At 47.8% G+C, this 22,324-nt stretch overlaps 2 protein-coding genes across 2 annotated transcripts in view; both read right to left on the reverse strand.

The window, feature by feature from the left end:
- Positions 1-22,324, reverse strand: part of B3GNT8 (UDP-GlcNAc:betaGal beta-1,3-N-acetylglucosaminyltransferase 8) — a 122,642-nt gene that overhangs the window by 51,612 nt on the left and 48,706 nt on the right. The window lies entirely within an intron of this gene.
- Positions 726-22,188, reverse strand: EXOSC5 (exosome component 5). Its single transcript, XM_026715441.2, has 6 exons — positions 22,059-22,188; positions 19,906-20,019; positions 18,579-18,700; positions 17,138-17,278; positions 15,002-15,091; positions 726-2,053 (listed from the first exon to the last, which is right to left on the reverse strand). The coding sequence occupies exons 1-6, from the start codon at positions 22,168-22,170 to the stop codon at positions 1,961-1,963; spliced, it is 672 nt and encodes a 223-aa protein (XP_026571226.1). The 5' UTR covers positions 22,171-22,188; the 3' UTR covers positions 726-1,960.

Below are 22,324 nucleotides of genomic sequence, written 5' to 3' on the forward strand. Positions count from 1 at the left end.
CTGGTCCTTCTTTTCATCAAACTAGCCGTGCCCAGTTCCAGCAACCGTTCTTTATATGTTTTAGCCTCCAGTCCCCAAATCATCTTGGTTGATCTTCTCTGCACTCTTTCTAGAGTCTCAAACATCTTTCGGCTCCCAGAATCCCCCAACTTCCATGATTTAGCATCAAACTGAACATAGAGCTGCTTCCCCAATTATTTCTCAAAAGTCCAGCTTTTCAGCAATTCACTGCAGTATTTTTCAACTTGAGCAACTTTTAAGAAGGGCATAGAATATAGAATACTCCCAGAATTCCTTCAAATGCTGGTTGGGGGAATCCTGGGAGTTGAAGTCCGTCCAATTTCATGTTGCCAAGGTTGAAAAAAAAAATGGGTTAGGGCAGAGGTCTCCAAACAGGGCGAGTTTAAGAGTTGTGGACTTCAACTCCACAAGTCTTAAAGTTGCCAAGTTTGTGGGCCTCTGGCTTAGGGCAACAGTTTGCAGTCAGTGACATCGGGATGTGGAGTTGACAGAATAGCAAAAACAGGGGTCAGAAGAGATTTATTTATATTTTTGTGTGTGTGGGAGTCAAGATGGTGGCCCTGACGTGTATAAAATGTGCATCACAACCAGCGCTCGATCTCACCCACCCTCCACCTGCAAGTGGCCCACAAAAACCTTTGCAAGAGAACCGAGAACAAGTTTTCGCTCCCCCCGCCCCCCCCAAAATAGGGCTGAGCTGGGAATTTCCTCTTTGCTATTTTATTCGTGACGTTAATTTCTGAACAGAGGCAGCCAGAGTCCAGAGCCCTCAATCAACGGCAGTTTTTTTTTTTTTTCTTCATTAAGGGTGTCGCAGCCATGAAATTCTTCTGCCGGTGTTACAGCTCCCTCTACAGATTAGGAAGTTTTTTTTTTTAATAAAAAAGAAAAAATGGGGGTGGAAAAACAAGAATTGAACAGTTCGTTCCTGAAGTCCCGTTATCTGTTTCTTCCAAAATTTATTTTTTTTAAAAAAATGGTTTGGAGATTTACGTCTCGAGTAAAATGACTTTTTGCACAGAGCGACTCTTTTCAAGGCTGGTGAACCTTGGCCCACCCAGCATGCTGCTTCTCCAACCAAGCAAAATAGAATAGAATAACGGAAGGGACTTTGGAGGTCTTATAGTCCAACCCCCCCCCCCCGCCATCAAGCTGGGTGATCAAAATTGGTAGCTTCAGGTGACATAAGAGCCAGACTAATAACTGATTTGCAAGAGATTAAAAAAAAATGGCGAGCATTAAGCAAACCAGGATAAATTGTTCCTTTAAGCAAACTGGGATGAATTCTTCCTTTAAGCAAACTGGGATAAATTCTTCCTTTAAGCAGATCAGGCTAACTTGTTCCTTTAAGCCAGGAGTCCCCAAACTTGGCAACTTTAAGACAACAAGTCTTAAGACTTGTTGTCTTAAAGTTGCCAAGTTTGGAGACCTCTGCTTTAAGCAAACCAGGATAAATTCTTCCTTTAAACAAACCAGGATAAATTCTTCCTTTGCTTCTTCCTGGTCATGGCAAGAAGACCCCTGGCTGGCTTTGTCAAAACCCAGCATGATAATTTCAGGCAGGAGACAAGGAGAAAAAAAGAAATAACTCCGCGAAGAAGAGAACAGGATGGGATGAATCAGTTGGATGGGAAAAAAAAAACGTAGATAAAACCGAGCAAGAATCAAACTGGATCCGGAAACGGTTTTCTGGAAGCAGGAAGTGGATGTTTAACACGCAGCTTGGAAATCCTGGAGGCTGAAGGCCGTCAGGTGTTGAGGTAGCCAGCATTCCTAGCTTGTTGGTGCCCCGCCTGCCAGCTGCTTCCCCAACCTGGCTTAACATCAGCCAGCATACACCTGGAAAGTAGAGTCCGCTGCTAGAAGGGTGTTGGCTGCATCAGCCGCTCTTCCTTAGGAATGTCCCATTGTGCTGGTGATGGGGGGGGGGGAAGAAAAGTCACCATTTTGAGTACTTCCTGCATGCGGCGTCTCGGTAGAAGCGGAAGATGGTTTCGGCCGCTCGCTGCGCGGTGGCAATGCATTGCTGAAGCTGCAGGGATCAAGAGAAGGAGGAGATGGTTAAAAGCTGGAAAGAAGGAAGGAAAAGTCCCAAAAAGATTTTGGGAAGGTGGGGGGGGGGGCAGCATAGGCCTTGCTCTCTGCCCCTCCCTGATAGGACCCCCCACCCCAGGTTTAAATTACGCCCATGGCACAGTCTTCATTTAAAGGGGTAGTCCTTGCCCTACAACCTTTCATTTATTGACAATCTGTTCTGACCTAGGCTTCGCCCAAAAGCACTAAGCAGACTCTTTGTCCCGGCAAAACCCCTTTTATTCAACAAAGGTGAATTTCTTGCATTCACCTTCAGCCAAAGGCCTGGCAAACAGTCTTTCAAAGGTGTAATGAGGAGCATGGACCTTATCTAGCCGGGAGGGCTGCCGAGTAAATATTTCCAAACTCAGTGCTGACAAGGAAGGACTCGGCATAGGAGTCTCTGAGATGCACAGACAGATCTTCACACTGCTGAAACGAATGAATTGTTTCCTGCCCAAAGCCCCCTCTGATGCTAAGGAGTTCTACTCCCCCTCCCCACCTGGAAAGAAATCTCTTCCAAATGCAAAACACAAGCGGAGGAGAAGAGTTTCAGTTTCACAGCACCAAGCAGCTTTTAGTACAGAACAGTTGAGTTAAGCCACACCCAGGCTCCTGGCTGTCTCCTTCTTGCTCACACAGCAAATACTCTTTCAGTTTCGAAACAGCCCTCATCTCTCTCACACACTGACAGGATGCCAATCAGATGAATACCGGTGGATGCTGGTAGGCAGAGGCAGAATTTCCCCACCCCCATCCTCGAAAACGAAGCCCGACCACATAGTTTCGTAGCGAAGCACAGGTATCGAGCTGGTCATGTCATGCCCCTGGTGGAGACTGACTCTGAGGGAGAGGAGGAACAGCCGACAAGGAATGGAAGTGTGGCTCCGGAGGTTGTGGAGGAGGCTGGGGAAGGGCAGAGGCCGGCTGGGCAGTCAGAGGAGGACCCAGGCCCATCCCCTCTCCATCCTAGGGCACGCAGGGAAGCGAGAATAAGGGAGAGATGTGGTCTACTCAGGAGGAGAGGGCCTTGAACCTCTTCATGGGCTGCAGCTGTGACAACTGGATAAGAGGACGGGCATGCGTACTGGCAAGTGCTGGAAACAAAGCATGGAAATATCTCTAGTCTGTCATTCCTCTCTGAGTTTGTCGTCCTTCCCAGTGTGTGTTATCTGTGGACGTCCTCCAGCCCTTATCTTGCCTGGTTTGTGTTGCTTTTTTACTTCTTCTTGTAACTGTTTGTGTGGGAGTTTTTTTTGTCTTCCGTCAAGAATATTCGGAGCTTGGAAGCAAAGTGGAGGAATGAAAGGGGCTTCGCCTGTTTTCTGTGACTGTTGTTTGTTTTGTATCCCACCCTGGGTCATCACAGTCAGGTGATCAGAAGGGACAGTGGGAGACCGGTACTTTCGCACTTTGCAACCTTCCATTAATGCAGACTGACCATAAAGGACAATTAGCTCATCTTTTCCAGTTTTTCTTATCTGGCCTACTCGCAAGGCTGCATTTTAATTAGTCAATTTATATGCAAAGGAAGCCATCCATTCTCCCCACCACCACCCCGTGTACGGAGGGAACTAGCAACCTGGTTCTCCGTGCCACCACCACCACCCATCCTCCTCTTCCTCCATGTCAACTGAGCCGTTCGCCGTGGAGCTGTCAAAATCTGTCTGGCTCACTTAAGTCTTTTCAGCTCAATAACCAGCGGCACGTGGCATGGCTGGAGTGCGTGAGCCCACAGCCGGCGGGAAGGCAGACAAGCAGCTACAAATAAGGAATCAGTTCAGCCTTCCTGGTCAATTCAACCGGCCATCAATCTTCTCGGGTGCACGCCGAACAGGTGAGGTGATGATGCGGGAACTATCGCCGGGAAATGGCGAACTCTCCTCCCGCTATCGGTCCTGCTCGGGGGCTTGGCCAAACAGAAATAATAATAAAAATCTATGGAAGAAAACATCTTCCCCGGGCGCAGGATTGTTTCTTTCAACCCCATCTTTTCTTTTCTCGTCGCGTCTGACGGTGGGTTTTAACATCTCCGAAGACAGGTTTGAAACTATCCACGAAGTAACGTGAATTTCCAGAAAGACGGCACTGCGCAAAACCAGACGGGAAGACAGTCTGTGCGTTTCCACAGGCTACTTTTTCTGATGTTACTGGACCAAATCTGTCAGGAAGGAATGAGTTGCCAACAGAAGGGAACGATTGTAGCTCAGCGTTTAAATTCTTTAGATGTGCTTTTCAGACATTTCGTGACCCAAACTAGGTAACATCATCAGTGCTAGAAGGGAGTGGGGATTTACCCTCTGTTTATAAACCCCACTTCCTCCTAGCACTGATGATGTTACCTAGTTGGGTCATGAAATATCTGCAAGAAAACAATCAAGTTCAGAGAACATTAAAAACCTCACAATTCTCCTCCTTTTTTTCCCCTCCTGCTCCACTTTGCAAACTCCACTCCCTTCTGGTCCTGATGATGTTACCTAGTTTGGTCATGAAATGTCTGCAAAAAAGTAACCAAATTCAGAGAACACCAAGAACCTCACAATCTTTCCTTCCTTCCTTCCTTCCTTCCTTCCTTCCTTCCTTCCTTCCTTCCTTCCTTCCTCCCTCCCTATCCACAAACCCCACTCCCTTCTAACACTGATGATGTTACCTAGTTTGGTTGAGAAAAGTCTGCAAGAAAACAAACAAGCTCACAGAGACCCAAGATGGGAACACAAGAGAGCATTTTGATACCCGAGAACGGCCAGCTTCCGCGCATCGCACTGAGAGCAGAGTTTGTGGAACCAGAGTCCCCAGAAAACAGGGAGACCTCAACTGCAGCTTCCAAACTGCAGTGGAGTCAATTCACACCATACACTTAACCCATACAAAAAGCAAACCGACTTGGTGAGACCAGTCAATGGAAGGTGGGGGGAGGGAGAGACAAGCTGGATTTGCTTAATGACCATATGATCCGCTTAGCAACCATATTATTTGGTTAACGATCCGGTTTAAAAGAAAAAAGGTCATGAAATCGGATGCGACCCCATTGCTTAGCAAACGGACGGTCCATGTGATGACCCGGAGTGTAACACAAACATAACAAAATCCAAAACGTAAATAAATGTCCTTTAATGCCTCCAACTCGGCCCCGCTGTTCCATAATTCTCAGTTGGAGATAAAATGTATTCAAAAACAGTCTTCAAAGGAAAGCAATACAGTCCGAACTTAATGAGCAGATAGAGATGAAATAAAAAAACTAAAACAAACTACAATAATGGAATTTCCACAACGGATCAGGATAAGTAATTACCAACTTCAAGGAGATAACAAGGCATAGTCTGTTGGAAGGACGCCAACCAAGATAACTAAAACATGCTTTGCTTCTGGCAACGCTGTGTTGTAATCGCCCCTCTTATATACTCATCTCCACAGCTGCAACCAATGAGGGGGATCATGGCCACTTCCTCTCTCCTAAGCCAAGTTGTTTCCTTCTCTGTTCCTCCCTGTGTGCCCTAGGATGGAGAGGGGATGGGCCTGGGTCCTCCTCTCACTGCTCAGCCGGCCTCTGCCCTTCCCCAGCCTCCTCCACAACCTCCGGAGCCACACCTCCACTCTCTGTCAGCTGTTCCTCCTCTCCCTCAGCGTCCAACTCTCCCAAGGGCATGATAGTCCATTCCCAATGGTGGCTCTTAAGTCAAGGACCCCCCTACCCCTATTTCCCCCCCCCACCCTAGAGTCATGTTTTGGGCAGTGACTTCTCTCCAAGCCAGGGTTTGATAAAAGCACCACGCTGCACCCACCACCGCCCAACATGCGTTTGCGGAGCTCACACACAACACACAGTGTACAAACACACACGGTTCAGCTTTGTCTGTCTTAAATCCGGCACAGTGGAACTGTTTGGGAGCAACAGCAGTGCACATATTTTGTGCCTCCGGATAAATGGGCTGTTGCAGAAGCCAAATTAAAATGTGCTGTGAAAAGCAATCCACCGTGTCCAGCAAACCCACCACACACACACACACACACACACACACACACACACGGCCCAAGGGCTTTTGCGTGGTTCCCTGCAACACCAGGCAGCCATTGAAGTGAAACCCATTTTAAACGGCGTGGTGATTTGCCGAGTAACAAAGAACTATATCTGGACGCGGTAGCTCGACCGTGGAAAATTAGGCAAAGAAACCTACTCACTTTCAACACCCCCACCCCCGCGCTCTCCCCCTCCCCGGCCAAGCTTTTCAAACCAGGATGGACGGAGGCCAGCATGCCATCCAGTATCTGTCAGCGTTCCAGAAAACCTCCACTCCAACCAATAACTCTGAGACAGGCATCTTCTCAAAAGATCTATTTTGGGGGGAGGGGATGGTAAACTGGCACATCTGGGCAATCCCGAATCTGAAAGTTCCGGGCTTCCTTGCAATAAGTAAAAACTACAAATCTTCCCCCCTGCACCCATCATCGCATCGCGTGCCCCAATCACCATCTGTTCCAGCTTGGGACGTCCTCTCACCCAGGTGCGGAGATAACATGACCTTGACTTAGAAAAAGAATGTTATTATGTCTAACCACATACACTACAGGAAATTCCCCCCTCCCATTTTCCCAAGCTCAAGAATTACAGATTACAGATAATCAGAGTTGGAAGGGACCTTGAAGGTCATCTAGTCCAACCACCCCGCCCAAGCGGGAGACCCTACACCATTTCTGCACGCGCATGCGCCAGGGGACCGAGGCGCGCACAGGGGTCACGTGTGCATGCGCAGAGGCAGTGCACACAGGGGGGTCGTATGCGCATGCAGGGGGTGTCCTGTATGCACTGCATTATGGGTGTACGGCACATGTGCACGTGCGCACACACTTTTGGCACGCAACGACGAAAAGGTTAGCCATCTCTGACCTATACCCCGAAAGTAAGTCCTAGATTGATTTTTACACATGCGCCCAATATAAACCCTACCCCCCCCCAAAAAAATAAGCCCTAATTAAGATCCCGCCTACTCCAAGAGTAGACGTGTAAAAATTAAACTAGGCTTGGGATGGGAGGGAGTTGGAGCTGCCTTACTACTTACCTTTGGACAGTTGTAGCCAAGCCTCACACACCCCGACACCTGCCTGGCGGGGCCATGTCTTCTGCAGTTAGCAAGGCTTTCCTGAAGGCCTCTCTGTAGCTGGTAAAAAAGCTCTGGATCGATCCAGAACTCTGGTATCGGCTGCAGAGGCCTTCAGGGAAGCCTTGCCAGCTGCAGAAGTAGTTCCTGAAGGCCTCTGACAGCGAAAAGGAGGCCGGGGGCGACGTAGGCATGTATGGTTAGTCAGTAAATGACACCCTCCGAAAATAAGACCTGGTGCCTTTTTTTGGCAGCCAAAAAAGAAAAAAGGACAGGGCCTTATTTTTGGGGAAACACAGTTACCTACCCATTGTGGGATTCACTTGCAAGGTTCCTTGGCAAGGCTACGTGCGAATTACAAAGGAAAGCATTTCGGAGCGATGGGGAAAACCAAGAGGTGTGTAAAGCCCGAAGCCACACATCAGACCGATGTTTGTCAAGGCTTCCGTGGAGCTTGCTCTCATTAAAATGGACGCCTGGTTATGGCCCCTCCGTTCCCCGTCACCTAAGTGCCAATTTTTAGCCAGAGGCGCTGGAGGTTGCCATGAATGCTTAAAGAGGTGGAGACAATGCTGGCCGAGACCTCCTCCCAAAGGTGCATTTCTGTTAAACGAGAGGTGGTGGGGGGAAAGGAAACAGCAGAGCAGGGCTCACGTCAAGCCCGAAAACAAATTTTAAAAAATAACGATAAAATTCAAAGACTCGGCGGCATGAAAGCAGGCGAATGGAGCGAAGCACGAAAGGGCTGCAGAGTTTTGACATTCATCGACAGCAGGGAAATCTTCCAGCTAATAGGCACCAAAACGAAAACCAAAAAACCCCCGACGCTTTCAGGAGAGGAACTACAAGGGGTCTTTTGACTTACAACCAGAATTGAGCCCAGAATTACGGCCGTCAAGTCACAGCAGTCATTAAGCGGGTCACCTTGAGATCAAGCTCAATTTTATGTGGTTGTTACACAAATGCAGTGGTTGTTAAGTCATTAAGCAAGATTTGGGGCATTTTTTTTGGGAAGTAATTCGAAAAGGGGGGAAGAGAGAAGAACTTGGCTGGCTGGGGAATTCTGGGAGTTGAAGTCCACCCATCTGAAAGTTGCCAAGGCTGGAAAAAAAAAATGGATATACTCCAGTGTAAGAATAACCTGCATTTACATGCCCAACAAATGGCCATCAGAAGAAAGAGATTTGTAGCTCAGGGTTGCACTTGGTGTTCTCTGAGGTTGGTTGTTTTCTTGCAGATGTTTCCTCACCCAACTAGGTAACATCATCAGTGCTTTGTTTACAGGGTTTCCAAAGAGCTGACTCTGCATCCTTCTAGCATTGATGATGTTGCCTAGTTGGGTCATGAAACGTCTCCAAGAAAACAACCAACCTCAGGGAGCAACAAGACCCCACAGTTGTTGTCTTTGTCCTCCTCTTCTTCACAAACCCCACTCCCCCTTCTAGTACTGATGATGTTACCTAACTGGGTAATGAAATGTCTGCAAGAAAACACAAAAGCTCAAGAGAGCTCCAAGGACCGCACATTTCTCCTCCTCCTTTTCCTCCTCTTTCCTCCAGTCCTCCACCACCACCCCGCATAAATTCCATTCCCCTTTAGCATTGTTGATGTTCCCTAGTTGGGTCATGAAATGTCTGCAGACCAACCAAGCTCAGGGAGTATCAAAGTCTCCACAGATCAATCCTGGCTCTTTTCTTCCTTCAAATGGGGCATCTTCACTCCGAACAAGATATAGACTGGGTGAAACCAGGCTCAATAGCAGTAAATGGGAGAGGGATCTTGGGGTCTTAGTGGAAAACCAGCTAAATAGGAGCCCGCAGTGCGCAGCCGCCGCCAAAAAAGCCAATGCAATCCTAAGTTGCATTAATAGAGGTACCAATCAAGAAATCAAGGGAGGTGCTAATACCGCCCTATAAAGCCTTAGTAAGACCATACCTAGAGTACTGCATCCAGTTCTGTTCACCACACTATAAAAAAGAGGTTGCAGAGAAGAGCAACCAGGATGATGAGGGGACTGGAGGCTATAACATACGATGAACTGTTGCAGGAACTGGGCCTGGCTAGTCTAGGGAAGAGAAGGACCAGGGGAGACAGGAGAGCATCTCCCAATATTTGAGGGGCTGCCCCAGAGAGGAGGAGGGGGTCAAGCTATTTTCCAAAGCACCCGAAGACCAGACAAGGAACAATGGATGGAAACTGATCAAGGAGAGATTCAACCTGGAAATAAGGAGGAATTTTCTGACAGGGAGAGCAATCAACCCATGGAACAGAAGTTGCCTTCAGAAGTTGTGGGAGCTTCATCCCTGGAGGCTTTCAAGAAGAGACTGGATTGCCATCTGTCAGAAATGGTGTAGGGTCTCCTGCTTGGGAGGGGGGGTTGGACTAGATGACCTACAAGGTCCCTTCCAACTCTGTTAATTTGTTAATGGCCGCTACAGCCTGACACATACGGGGGGATACTCAGCCTGAGAAGGAACAGACCAACCTGACAGAGAGAAATCCGATCTGATGTTCTCCCTGGGCCGCTGCCCATAATTCTGGTTTTTTTTTTACTCCAAGAGCCCCAATTTATTACAATTCACCCCGAAATGAAAACGCCAGCCATCTCCACCTGACAGAAACACTGGCCTAATTAATGGCTGTCTGCGCCGTTCGATAGCACATTAACGTTCCTAATTGTGCCCTTCGGAGCAGGATGGGCTCGGCGTTCGGGGCCATTTGCTGAGACGTGGAGACGGTAATGAGAAATGACTCGGCGCGCCTCACCTGGAATGCTAACGGCCTTTTGACGATGTGTAGCCACAACAGTAACAACAACAAAAAAAAAACCCACAAAAAAAACCCAGAACAGAATAACAAGAGTTGGAAGGGATCTGCAAGGTCTTCTAGTCCAACCCCTTGCTCCTTTTATCTTCAATTTTGTTTTATGAGCTGTTTGAGGGAACCGAATTCTGGCTCTCTTATCCTTCTTAGCAGTTACTTGGAATAACAAGGTTGGAAATGGACCCTTGAGGTCTTCTAGTCCATCCCCCTGCTCAAGCAGGAGATTACCATTTCAGACAAATGGCTACCGAATCTCTTGTTAAAAACCTCCAGTGTTGGAGCACCCATGACTTCTGGTGGCAAGTCGTTCCACTGGTTAATTGTTCCCACTGTTAAGAAATTTCTCCTTAGTTCCAGAATGCTTCTCTCCTTGCTTAGTTTCCATCCATTGCTTCTTGTCCTGCCTTCAGGTGCTGTGGAGAATAAGTTGAGGTCAAGATGCCCTCAGTGACCAGTGGAGGTTGAAGCTTTGCCTGACTTTTAGGTGGCTCACACTTGTGCCGAAGGCTTCGTTTGGCTAATCCAGGGCTCTTCAAACTTGACAGCTTTAAAGACTTGTGGACTTCAACTCCCAGAATCCCTGAGCTAACATGACTGGAGGAGGAATTCTGGGAGTTGAAGTCCACAAGTCTTAAAGCTGTAGAGCAGGGGTCTTCCAACTTGAGAGTTTTAAGTTAAGTGGACTTCAACTCCCAGAATTCCCCCTCTTCCTCCTCCAGTCATGTTAGCTCAGGAATTCTGGGAGTTGAAGTCCACCAGTCTTAAACTTGCCAAGTTTGAAAACCCTTGTGTTAGAGTAATACAAGAACAGGAAATACATCATAGGAACAATAGAGATGAAACCTGGAGGGGCAATGGGATACAGGAAACCACTGCAATAGAGGGGAATGATAGAGCTGCATATAAGATAGAGCAAGGGTCTTCAAACCTGACAGCTTTAAGACTTCAATTCCCAGAATTCCTCCTCCAGTCATGTTAGCTCAGGAATTCTGGGAGTTGAAGTCCACAAGTTTTAAACTTGCCAAGTTTGAAGACCCTTGGGTTAATCAAAACCTCAAACCGAACCAAATCCCCCAAAATCAATTCAATTCAGAATAGACCTAGAAGGGACCCTGGAGGTCTTCTATTCTGGCCCCCTGCTCAAGCAGGAGACACTATTTCAGACAAGTGTCTCAGTCTCTTCTTAAAAACCTCCAGTGTTGGAGCATCCACGACTTCTAGTGGCAAGCTGTTCCACTGGTTAATTGTCCTCACTGTCAGGAAATTTCTCCTTAATTCCAGATTGCTTCTCTCCTTGGTTCGTTTTCGTCCTGTTGCTTCTTGTTCTGCTTTCAGGTGCTTTGGAGAATAGGTTGAGGTCAAGATGGGCTCAAAATGGTGCCGGTTGAAACTTAGTCCGACTTTTAGGTACTTTTAATATGCTTTGAGTGTGCCCTACAGATATCCCTGACACACATAACAAGATTGGTGCATCAGTGCCCGAAGAGGCAATCGTGAGCTGACGGATGGGGTGGAACAGGTACTTCCGCCGATTCGGATGGATACCTTCAATTAAGGAGGTTGCCAGCAACCTGAGACGCTTGGCAGAAAAACACATGGTTAGGGTGCCGTTGTCAGGGGAAGGAGACGGCGCTTGAGGAGGGAGAGAAATCACAAATTGCTTTGTCAAGCAACCGTCTGTCACCGTGTTTGATATTCACGGTAACAACACACCTCCTTGTGCCAGGCGCTGATTTATTAACTATATACATAAAAGCAAAATACCACACACCCATCATCACAATATCTCCAGAACCGTAAAGCCTACAAACTTGAAACTTGGCACGTATGTTCCTCTTGGCTTCTAGGTGCTCACTAAGGAAGGATTTTTCGAAATGACTATCAGAGCGGTAGTATATCCTACATTATTTTTATTAACATGCTCTGATGCTAAGGAGTTCTACCCCACACCCCCACCTGACAAGAAATCTCTTCCAAATGCAAAACACAAGCAGAGGAGTTTCAGTTTCACAGCACCAAGCAGCTTTAGTACAGAACAGTTGAGCTAAGCCACGCCCAGGCTCTTTGTTGTCTCCTTCTTTGCTCACACAGCAAATGCTGTTTCAGTTTCCAAACAGCCCTCAACTCTCTCACACACTGACAGGACGCTAGCCAGATGAATACCGATGGATGCTGGTAGGCGGAGGCAGAATCCCCCCCCCTTATTTTCCTCCCCAAAAACTAAGCCTGACCACATAGTTCCATAGCGAAGCTAGTTATTAATATTATTGAACGTATTTTGGCCTGTTTCCTCATGGGAAGCTGCTTCTAAGTGGTTAGAACTCCTAAAAAACACACAAAGAGCAAAGGATTATGGGAGGGAAATCCATTCACGATTCCCCGTGGTGTACAAAAACCCAGCCTTTGGGTTGGATTTCATTTAAATCCTCATTAAAAAATAAATAAATTGCAACACGTTTTGGGGCCTTGTGGGTTCAATTTGACTTTTTTTTTTTTCATTTTTTAGATCTGCCCAGAGATTTTCCTCATTTTGATTTTATAGTTTCCCAGCTCCGTATCCCTCAGCAACTGAAGGGTCGAGTTTCCTCACAAACACACGCCGTTCGATGTGACCACGGCAGTCAAAAATGTGACTTATGACCGTTTTTTTCACCCTTACGACCGCTGCGACGCGACCCCCCCCCCATGGTCACGGGATTGAAATCCAACCGCTTGGGCAACCAACTCACAGTTATGACGGTTGCAGTGTCCCAGAAGTCACGTGATTTTCCCCTAGGGTGACCTTTTGACAAGCCAACTCAATGGATACACTTAACCATGTGACTCACTTAACAATAGCGGCAAGAAAGGTCATAAGATGGGGCGAATCTCGCGGGACAAATGTCTCGCTTAGCAACAGCAATATTGGGCTTGTCAGAAGGTTGCGAAAGGGGATGCCGTGACCCGGGGACACAGCCACGGTCATAAATGTGAGTCAGCCGTCAAGCATTGGAATATAAACCATGGGGACGCTGGTCATAAGAGTGAAAAACGGTTGTAAGTTACTTTTTTTTTCAGTGCTGTTGCAACTTGAAATGGACACTGTTGTAAGTGGAGTATTACCTGCACTTCTGTATTTTCGTGTTTCTGCAAAAAGCACCTGAACTAATACACCTGAGTATTAATACAACTTTCTGTTGTGGTTCGCCAGCAGCCGGTGCAGGCGGCAGCGGAATCGGACAGTGGGGAAGAACGGGGACCAGTCCAGGAGTCTGGAGAGGACTCGGACGAGGGTCCTGCGTCCGATGCAGAGATGGGGCCAGGACCATCTGGGAGTGGGGTGCTGCCTCTGGAGCCTTTAGAGTCTGGCAGCAGTGAGGAAGAGGAACGAGGGGAGCCTGTTCCCTGTGTGCATGTGCACAGAACTGCCAGAAGGCGAGAGCAGCTGAAACAAAAGGGGCGACTCGGGAGTAAGGCTGGGAGATGATGGCCCCTCCCCTAAGGTATAAAGGACAGGCAAAGGTGACGAAACCTTTGCAGGAAGCAAAGTTGTTCGTTCTGTTCGGATTAAACCTTGAAGCTCTGTGTGAACTTTGTACTTCGGTTGGTTTTTTTATAATTCATTTGGCTGTCATGCCCTTGGTGGAGATTGACTCCGAGGGAGAGGAGGAACAGCCGACAGGGAGTGGAAGTGCGGCTCTGGAGGTTGTGGAGGAGGCTGGGGAAGGGCAGAGGCCGGCTGGGCAGTCAGAGGAGGACCCGGGCCCATCCCCTCTCCATCCTAGGGCACGCAGGGAGGAGAGGATCAGGGAGAGACGTGGCCTACTTGGGAGGAGAGGGCCTTGATCCTCTTCGTGGGCTGCAGCTGTGAGAACTGGTTAAAAGGACGGACATGCGTATGGGCCAGTGCTGGAAACAAAGCCTGGAAATATCTCTAGTCTGTCGTTCCTCTCTGAGTTTGGCGTCCTTCCCAGGGTGTGTTCCGATATCTGTGGACGTCTTCAAGCCCTTATCTTGCCTGGTTCCCTTAATTGCTTCAGTGTGGTTTGTGTTGTTTTTACTCTTTATAATTTATAGGCATTTTTAGTTTAAACCGCATTTCGTAACTGCTTATGGGGGAGTTTTTTTTTGACTCCAGACAAGGATATTTGGAGCTTGGAAGCAAAGCGAAGGAACAAAAGGGGCCTCGCCTGTTTTTCGTGACTGTGTTTATTTCGTATCCCACCCTGGGTCATCACATTTGTCACTCTAGTTGTTGGCAGCAATTCAAAGGAGAGAAAGGGTGGGTGCTTATCTCGAGGGACTGTTTGGGACTCATTACTTGCTGGGAGTGAAAATAATTCCCAGCGTGGAAATAAAACAAGAGTTGTTTTAACAAAGCATGTGCTTAATAACGATCTTGGGAAGCCTTGGTCAGAACAGAGTGTCCTTGCCTGGACTGCCTTGCAGAGATAACTCCTAGTCACACTGACCAGAAATTTGCAGGATGCCAAGTCATAAAATATTTCTATGGTCCTGTTAGAGTTGCCAACAGAAAGGGAGAGGGGGAATGAGTTTGAAACAACAGGACGGCAGCTTGGAAATCGAAAGTGCATTCCATAGTTTTTCAAAGATAGTAACTAGGTTACTGAAGTTTCTGCCGCGCAAGATTCTAACTGGAGAACATGACTGATGACTCTGGGCTATGGATGTGTCCCATTGGAGAATATGAATTACGATACACCCAGGGGGGGTGGGGGGAAAACCAGGGTCAAGGGTGACAATGAATGATGTGTCTCAGAGCTGGCTGCACCCAAGCAGTGCCGGCCATGTTAACTCCCAATAAATCCTTTTGAAGTTTTGGAAGTTTGGCTCGAGACTCATGATTTAATTGGGGGTAACTGCCGGAAACCTGACACAGGAGACAAAAGAGACTTTGAAAACAAAATGTTCAACCCACCCACCCCCCAGACAAACAGCAGTTCAAGTCCAGATTCGGACAGGCCATATCCATCGGCCGTCACCCTTACCTGTTCTTCGGAACACGCCCCCTTCATGGTGGAGAGTAGGATTTTCTTCTCCACGCTATCGATGGCGAAGGTCAACACCGCAGGGGCATCCTGCAAAAAAGGAAGAGCACGGTGTTCCCGGATGCCAAAGGAAGTCTTAATTATGATACAAATCAGAACCGGCCCCACCTAACCCTGACCTGCAACAATACCCCTAATTCTCAGGAAACTTGGGAAGAGGGGAAAATGCAGGTAAAATAATTAGGGTTGGGTCCAGGGGTGGCCCCTAGCTAAGACACTGCGGGGTTTGGAGAGCCCCCAATAACCTCAGAAAGACAAACAGCAAGGGAAAGCTCTTAATCGGCTTAACTGAACTTCTGGGCGTTCAGCCAAGAGCACTTCACACCTGGTAAAAGTGTGGCAAGCTAGATAAAGTGCTTGCCGAGGGAGAGCCATTGAGAAAATCAGATAACCTATCCATCAGCTTCCGAGGAGATTAATTCCCAAATAATAAGAATCACAAAACTCCCCAGAAACTCCATGAAGACTCCGGAGATCCCTTTTACAGTCACTGCTATTAAACCTGGTTTCACCCAGTCTTTTATTTAAGTATTAAATGCACGGAATAATAAACAACTTTTTGATATATTATCTTTTTTTTTTTAGGTAATTAGGGCAAAGAAGCTACGTCGAGTTGGCCACACCCACCCAGCCACATGACCACCCAGCCAATCATTAGGGCAGAGAGCCCCTCGCTAAAAAATTTGAAGCCCACCCCTGGTTGGGTCCCCTTGAATTTGGAGGGCAAACTGGAGGTCGCCAAGAGATTTGTAGCCCCTTGGTATGGTTAGGAGGAGGGGTGACTTTTCAAGCTCCCCCCCCAATTACACTTCCTTGTAAACCACATGGGGAAATCCACAGAGGTGTTAAGAGTTAGGGGTTGAGATTGGGCTTTGAGTCCAGCTAGAGTTAGACGCTCAACAAATCCAATTTTGTTTTCATGTTCAAACTTCTCCTTTCTGAAGTAAGCGGATTAAAGTAGATTTGGCTAAGGATTGCTATTTCCCCGTTGAAGCATGGAACGATGCGTTTTGCAGGGAATCTGTTTTTAAAAATAATAATAATTAGATTTCCCAACCCCCTTTATAAGAGAAACTTAGGGAGCATGGGATGTAAATAGCGCGAGTCAATAAAACGTGATTTGGCATTCGTTGTCTGGTTGGATTATGGAAAGAAGGAAGCTGGGATAGTTAAAACAGATAGTCCAACTTCGTAGATTGTCTACGGCCGTGTTTCTCCACCTCGGCCCATTTTAAGACGGGTGGAGTTCCGCTTCCAGAATCGCCTGGCCTTTTCCTGAGAGAGGGAAGGAGAAAGGGAGAGGGAGAGAAAGAGGAGAGGGAGGGAGGGGGAAAAAAAGGAAGGAGAGACAGAGGGAAAGAGAGAGGGAGAGAAGGGAGGAAGAAAAAGGGAGGAAGAGACAGAAGGAAAGAGAGGGAGAAAGTGAGAGAGAGAGAGGAGAGGGAGGGAGGGAAGGAGAGGGAGAAAGGGACAGGGAGACAGAGGGAAAGAGGAGAGAGGAGGGAGGGGAAAAAGGGAAGAGGAGACAGAGGGAAAGAGAGAGGGAGAGAAGGGAGAGGGAGGGAGAAAAGAAAAAGGAGGAAGAGACAGAAGGAAAGAGAGGGAGAAAGTGAGAGAGAAGAGAGAGAGAGGAGAGGGAGGGAGAGGGAGAAAGGGATAGGGAGACAGAGGGAAAGAGGGAGAAAGACAGGGAAAGAGAGAGAGAGACAGAGGGAAAGGGAAGGAGAGACAGATGGAAGGAGAATGAGAGTGAGAGAAAAGGAGAGAGAGGGAAAAGGGAGGGAGAGAGAGGAAAAGAAAGGGAGAAAGGGAGAGAGAAAGAGAAGAGAGTGAGGGAGAAAGAAAAGAGAGAGGGAGAGACAGAGGGAAAGAAAGAGATAGAGGGAGATGGAAAGAGGGGAGAGAAAGAGGGAGGGGGAAAGGGAGGGAGAGGCAGAGGGAAAGAGGGAATTGCCAAATTTGCACACCTTGTCTCCCTGCCTGCTCCACCCCGGGGCCCGTGGGGGCCTTTGGTACTCCCTGCCACCAAAAGACCAACGGCGTTTATCCGGGCCGGAATGAACGCGGATTCCCCACCTTTTCCTGCTTGGCGGTGGGGTCCAGGAGGATGTTTCCATCGGCGTCCAAGGCGCAGGTCACTCCACAGAAGAGGGAGCTCATGGGCAGTCCTGCGTCCACCAACCCCACACAGGCGGCGTTCAGACAGCTGGACAGCAGCTTTAACGGGTTTAGATTCAAGGAAAACAAGAACAATCCAACGGGTGCAACAGACAAAGAAGCAGGAACGGATAAACCAGCCAGATCTGCAATTCCCAGCTAGCCAGAATCACCGGGAATCGGGTGGCACATATATTTTAATAATAATGTTCTCCACACAGGTAAGTCTTCAAGTGAGTGTCCGTTTAGCGACCGCTGATAAAAGGGGCTTATGTCCGGTCCTCACCCTGACAATCTTCCCCTATTTTCAGTCACACAACCAAAATTTGGGTTGCTTGGCAACCGGCAAGTTTATCAATTAACAGCTGCGGCATCCTGGGGTCATATGGTCATCTTTTGCGACCTTCCCAGCTGGATTCCGACAAAGGAAAACCATTGGGGCAGGGGCGGGATTCTACCAGTTCGCACCTATTCGCTAGAATCGGTTGTTAACCTTCTAAGCAGTTCAGAGAACCGGTTGTTAGAAGAAATTACAGGCCTAATCCTGTAAGGAAGGCAGGAAGGAAACATTCTGGTGTTGCTTACAGAAACTGCCTCTCCGTTAACCCTTATTACATTCTTGGCAGGACTAGACTTCCTGTCTCAGGCCCTTCTCTGGAGTTTTTTTCCCCTCCTTTGCTGGTACTTTGCTTGTGTGGAGTGACCATTCAAAGTTACAATGGCACGGAAAAAAGTCACTTACGACTGTTTTCACACTTCCGACTGTTGCAGCATCCCCACAGTCATGAGAGGCCAGGCGAGGAGAGGCGTGCCTCGATGTGAGTGATATTGAGCTGGCCAATAACGTGACCACCAAGCCATGTCCACCTGGTCACATGACCACCAAGCCACGCCCACAGAACCGGTTGTTTTTTAAAAAATTGAATCCCACCCCTATACTGGGGTGGGTGGGGAGGAAACTATTCACTTAATGACTGCATGATTCATTTAACGGCCACACAATTCACTTAATGTCCGTATGATTCCCTTAAGTCACATGATTCACTCAATGGCCATATGATTCTCTTAATGGCCACACAATTCACTTAATGAATCCATGATTCCCTTAACAACGATTGCACAAAACCAACAACAACATGCACTGGGAACAGGCTCCCCTGGGTCCTCGGCCTTGCTGCTGCCAGACTCTGGAGGTAGCACCCCTCTCCCAGATGCTCCTGGCCCCATCCTTGCATCGGATGCAGGACCCTCGTCCGAGTCCTCCCCAGACTGGTCCCCGTTCTTCCCCACTGTCCGATTCCACTGCCGTCTGTACCGGCTGCCCCATGAACCACAACACATTTTTTTATAAAAAAGATACAGATCCGGCATCTGTAATCACCTGGAGAACAACCGTAATAGAGGACCGCGGATGCAGGTTGCCCAAAATCACCGCCTCACAAGTCTTCTTGATCATCTGTTCTCGGCTTTTTTCGTAGACCCCTGCAAAAGGGACGTGTGTGCGTGTGTTAAGATTCACTTCACCACTGTCTCGCTTAGCAACGGAAACAACGGTCAAATCTCAAGGAGAGATTCAACCTGGAAATAAGGAGAAACTTTCTGACAGGGAGAACAACCAACCAATGGAACAGAAGTTGCCCTCGGAAGTCGTGGGAGCTTCACCCCTGGAGGCTTTCAAGAAGAGACTGGACTGCCCTCGGTCAGACATGGTGTAGGGTCTTCTTGGGCAGGGGGTTGGACTAGAGGATCTCAAAGGTCCCTTCCAACTGTGTCAATCTGTAATGGTGGTCCTACGTTGAGGGCTAACTATTGTCAACTAAAAAATATTCCTTTGGTCTTTTTAGTTGCCAGCGGAAAGGGAGCGGGAGAACGCAGTGCCTTCCTTGAATGCCTCAGATAATCGCCTTGGCAGCCCTTCCTCCTTAGACACGAAAGCCAAGCTGGGTGATTTTGGGCCAATCACCAGGAGACGGTGAGTTCTAGTCCTGCCTTGGGCATGAAAGCCAACTGGATGATTTTGGGACAATCACCAGGAGACGGTGAGTTCTAGTCCCGCCTTGGGCATGAAAGCCAACTGGATGATTTTGGGACAATCACCAGGAGACGGTGAGTTCTAGTCCCGCCTTGGGCATGAAAGCCCACTGGGTGATTTTGGGACAATCACCAGGAGACGGTGAGTTCTAGTCCTGCCTTGGGCATGAAAGCCAACTGGATGATTTTGGGACAATCACCAGGAGACGGTGAGTTCTAGTCCCGCCTTGGGCATGAAAGCCAACTGGATGATTTTGGGACAATCACCAGGAGACGGTGAGTTCTAGTCCTGCCTTGGGCATGAAAGCCCACTGGGTGATTTGGGGCCAATCACTCTCTCTCTCTCTCAGCCCAACCCTCCTCACAAGGTTGTTGTGGAGAAAACAGGAGGAAGGCGTGTGGGATATGTTTGTCACCTTAAGTTATTTGTAAAAGTAATAAAGGCAGAGATACACATACATACATATGTACATTACATACATAATACATTATGTACATATATACTATTATAACATATACTTATATATATACATAATATATATAATATAAAATATATTATATATAATATATAATATATAATACATGCATATTGTACCACCAACATCAGCAGACAAAAAAAACCTCTCAGGGGGATCTCTAACACAGGGTCCCCTCACCTGGGAGGCCCACTTTCGGCCTTAGCAGCACCTCCAGAGTTGCTTTATCGTAGATTTCCTTGCTGACCTTCACTTCTGTGGGTCCATACACCCCAACTAACACAGAGGTATCCCCTGAAAATAAAAGGAAGGCTCTAAGCACGCTACTTCAGTTGAATTATAGAAAATGAATAGAATTACAGGAAAATATCTACTCTTAAATCTCCCTTTTGGGTTTGGAGATTGGCCTGCAGTATAAATACGAATTGCTAATAATTGGGGCAGAAGGATGTAGCAAAACAGTTATCCAAAGGACTATGGAGATTCTCAAGTCACGGTTGTCCCAAACAACCGGGGGGGTAAGAGGCAACTGGAGTTTCTTTTGATTTTTCTTTTTAATTTTATTTGTTTGTCAATATAAAAGTGTAAGTATGAACGTAAACAAAGGAAGTAAATACAGATCAACGGGGACAGTAAAACAAGGGACGGTAATCATGTTGGTGCGCTTATGCACACCCCCTTTAAGGACCTCTGAGGAATGGGGTGAGGTCCACGGTAGACAGTTTGACAGTTTTCTTTGAAGGCGTTTCACTCCTCATCCAAGAAACTTCCGCTTCTTGCACGCGAACCTTTCCGCTCCCCACTATTCAGAGCTGAAGAAGCCTCCCAGATGAGAAGCGAAACATCTTCAGAGGAAACCCAGAAGAAACTTCAAGTTGCCTCTTGAAAACAAAAGCACTTTGGGGACCGTTTTCCAAAAGACAACTTTGGCAATCCTAATAAACTCTGGGAGTTGAAGTCCACACATCCTTAAACGGTCACATTTGAGGGGGGAAAAATGGTTTTAAGCCAGGGGAGCCTCCAACTTTGGCCCCTTTTAAGACTTGTGGACTATGCTGGCTAGGGGATTCTAGGAGTGGAAGTCCACAAGTCTTCAAAGGGGCCAAGGATGGAGACTCCCCTGGTTTAAAACCATCTTTCTTGAATTCCAGAAATCAGCCATGACACCTACCTAATCCCAACATGCCTCCAGTTTGTCAAGCATGTCTGAGAAACAAGTATAAGTATGAACATAACATATAAGCATGTAAGTATAAACAGCTACTCCAGGGGAAGTTTTGCTGTTACTGGCAATCCTGCCCCCCACCTAGGCCACTGCTGGGGTGGTCGAGCACCCATCGCTTTCGGCAAAGCCTTCCGTGGCTTTAGCTGACCAGGCCATGCGCAGGGGAGACACCCTGCCTTCCGCCCTCCCTTTGGGGGCGCTGCCACGGGGTGGAAGCTTGTGGGAAAATTTGTCCCACAATGTTCGGCTACTAAGGTACCTTTTTTTCCGCAAAGCATTTCTCTTTTTAATTCTTAGAACGGTATTGCTTCATCCAAAATGATTGCATAAGATAGTTATGGAAATTACAATCAGCCAGGATTAGGGAAAGAGAAGGGATATTATGCCGGTCAAATCTAAATCCAGTGTTGTAATTTTTTTTTACGCCCATAGGTTTATGCACACAACGGAAGCTGGCTGAGGGTAACATATTTATAATGTTGAGCTTTTAAAAAAATAAATAAGGGGGAAAAATGTATAAACAGGTATAAGTATATACATAATAAATGAGTACAAATAAATGGGAACGGTAGGAGAGTGACGGTAGGCATGCTGGTGTGCTTATGCGTGCCCTGTACTAATCTGTGTATGTTAACCCTTCAAATGCACCTTGTATCACATAAATACAGCAACGTATTTATTGCCTATTTATTGGTTGGAACTGCTAATAAAATAAATATACGTTTAACTTTATCGACCGTTTACATTTTTTATTCCTGAGAGTAGTTGTCGTAGGGGGCCCATCATGCTGTTAAGAAGGCCCTGCGTGCCTCTGAACACCACTGGTGCCCCCTACCCCAGAGGAGGAATTGAATCCTACATATATATATATATTTTCTGGAATTAAAGGAATTATTCCAGGAAAGCTCGCGATGCCCTTTGGCTCGGTTCCCATCCTTGCCTGACCCGCACAGACGTGCGAGAATGGGACTTGGGAGTCCATATCCTAGGAGGTGATTTCCCCATTCACCCCAGGGGAAAAAAAAAAAATCCCGGAAAGAACACCACGAGGAGATCAAGAGGTGGGAAGGAGGAAGGGGGGAGCAGCTGGGAGGGAGCATCTGCGCACCCTGCATCCAAGAGACGGAGCCGTCGGGACGGGAGATGGGCCCTTGCTCGCACACGATCCGGCGCAGAGACGGCAGATCGCCGGAGTCGAAGCGCCGCTGGTCACTCTCCATCCTGCCGCCCGCCCACGTGGTCCCTTCGCGGCGCTTCCGCATCCGGGGCTTTTTTTTTTTTTTTTTCTCCCTGAGAAGAGACGGCTGATTGGCGATTAGCCGCCGCGCCACGCCCCCGCGCGCTGTAGGGCCCGCCCGCCCCCGCCCTCCCCTT

Source organism: Pseudonaja textilis, chromosome 10, assembly GCF_049901715.1.
Source record: "Pseudonaja textilis isolate UNSWEBS1 chromosome 10, rPseTex1.2, whole genome shotgun sequence".
NCBI lineage: Eukaryota > Metazoa > Chordata > Lepidosauria > Squamata > Elapidae > Pseudonaja > Pseudonaja textilis.

Bases quoted from the DNA above. Each gene is read 5' to 3' on its own strand.
- EXOSC5 (XM_026715441.2), bottom strand. From the start codon at position 22,170: ATGGAGAGTGACCAGCGGCGCTTCGACTCCGGCGATCTGCCGTCTCTG. The intron at 20,020-22,058 runs GTGCGCAGATGC...TTTTATTTTCAG, and splicing joins CTCCGTCTCTTGGATGCAGG to GGGATACCTCTGTGTTAGTT. The intron at 18,701-19,905 runs GTGAGGGGACCC...TCCCTTTTGCAG, and splicing joins GCCGAAAGTGGGCCTCCCAG to GGGTCTACGAAAAAAGCCGA.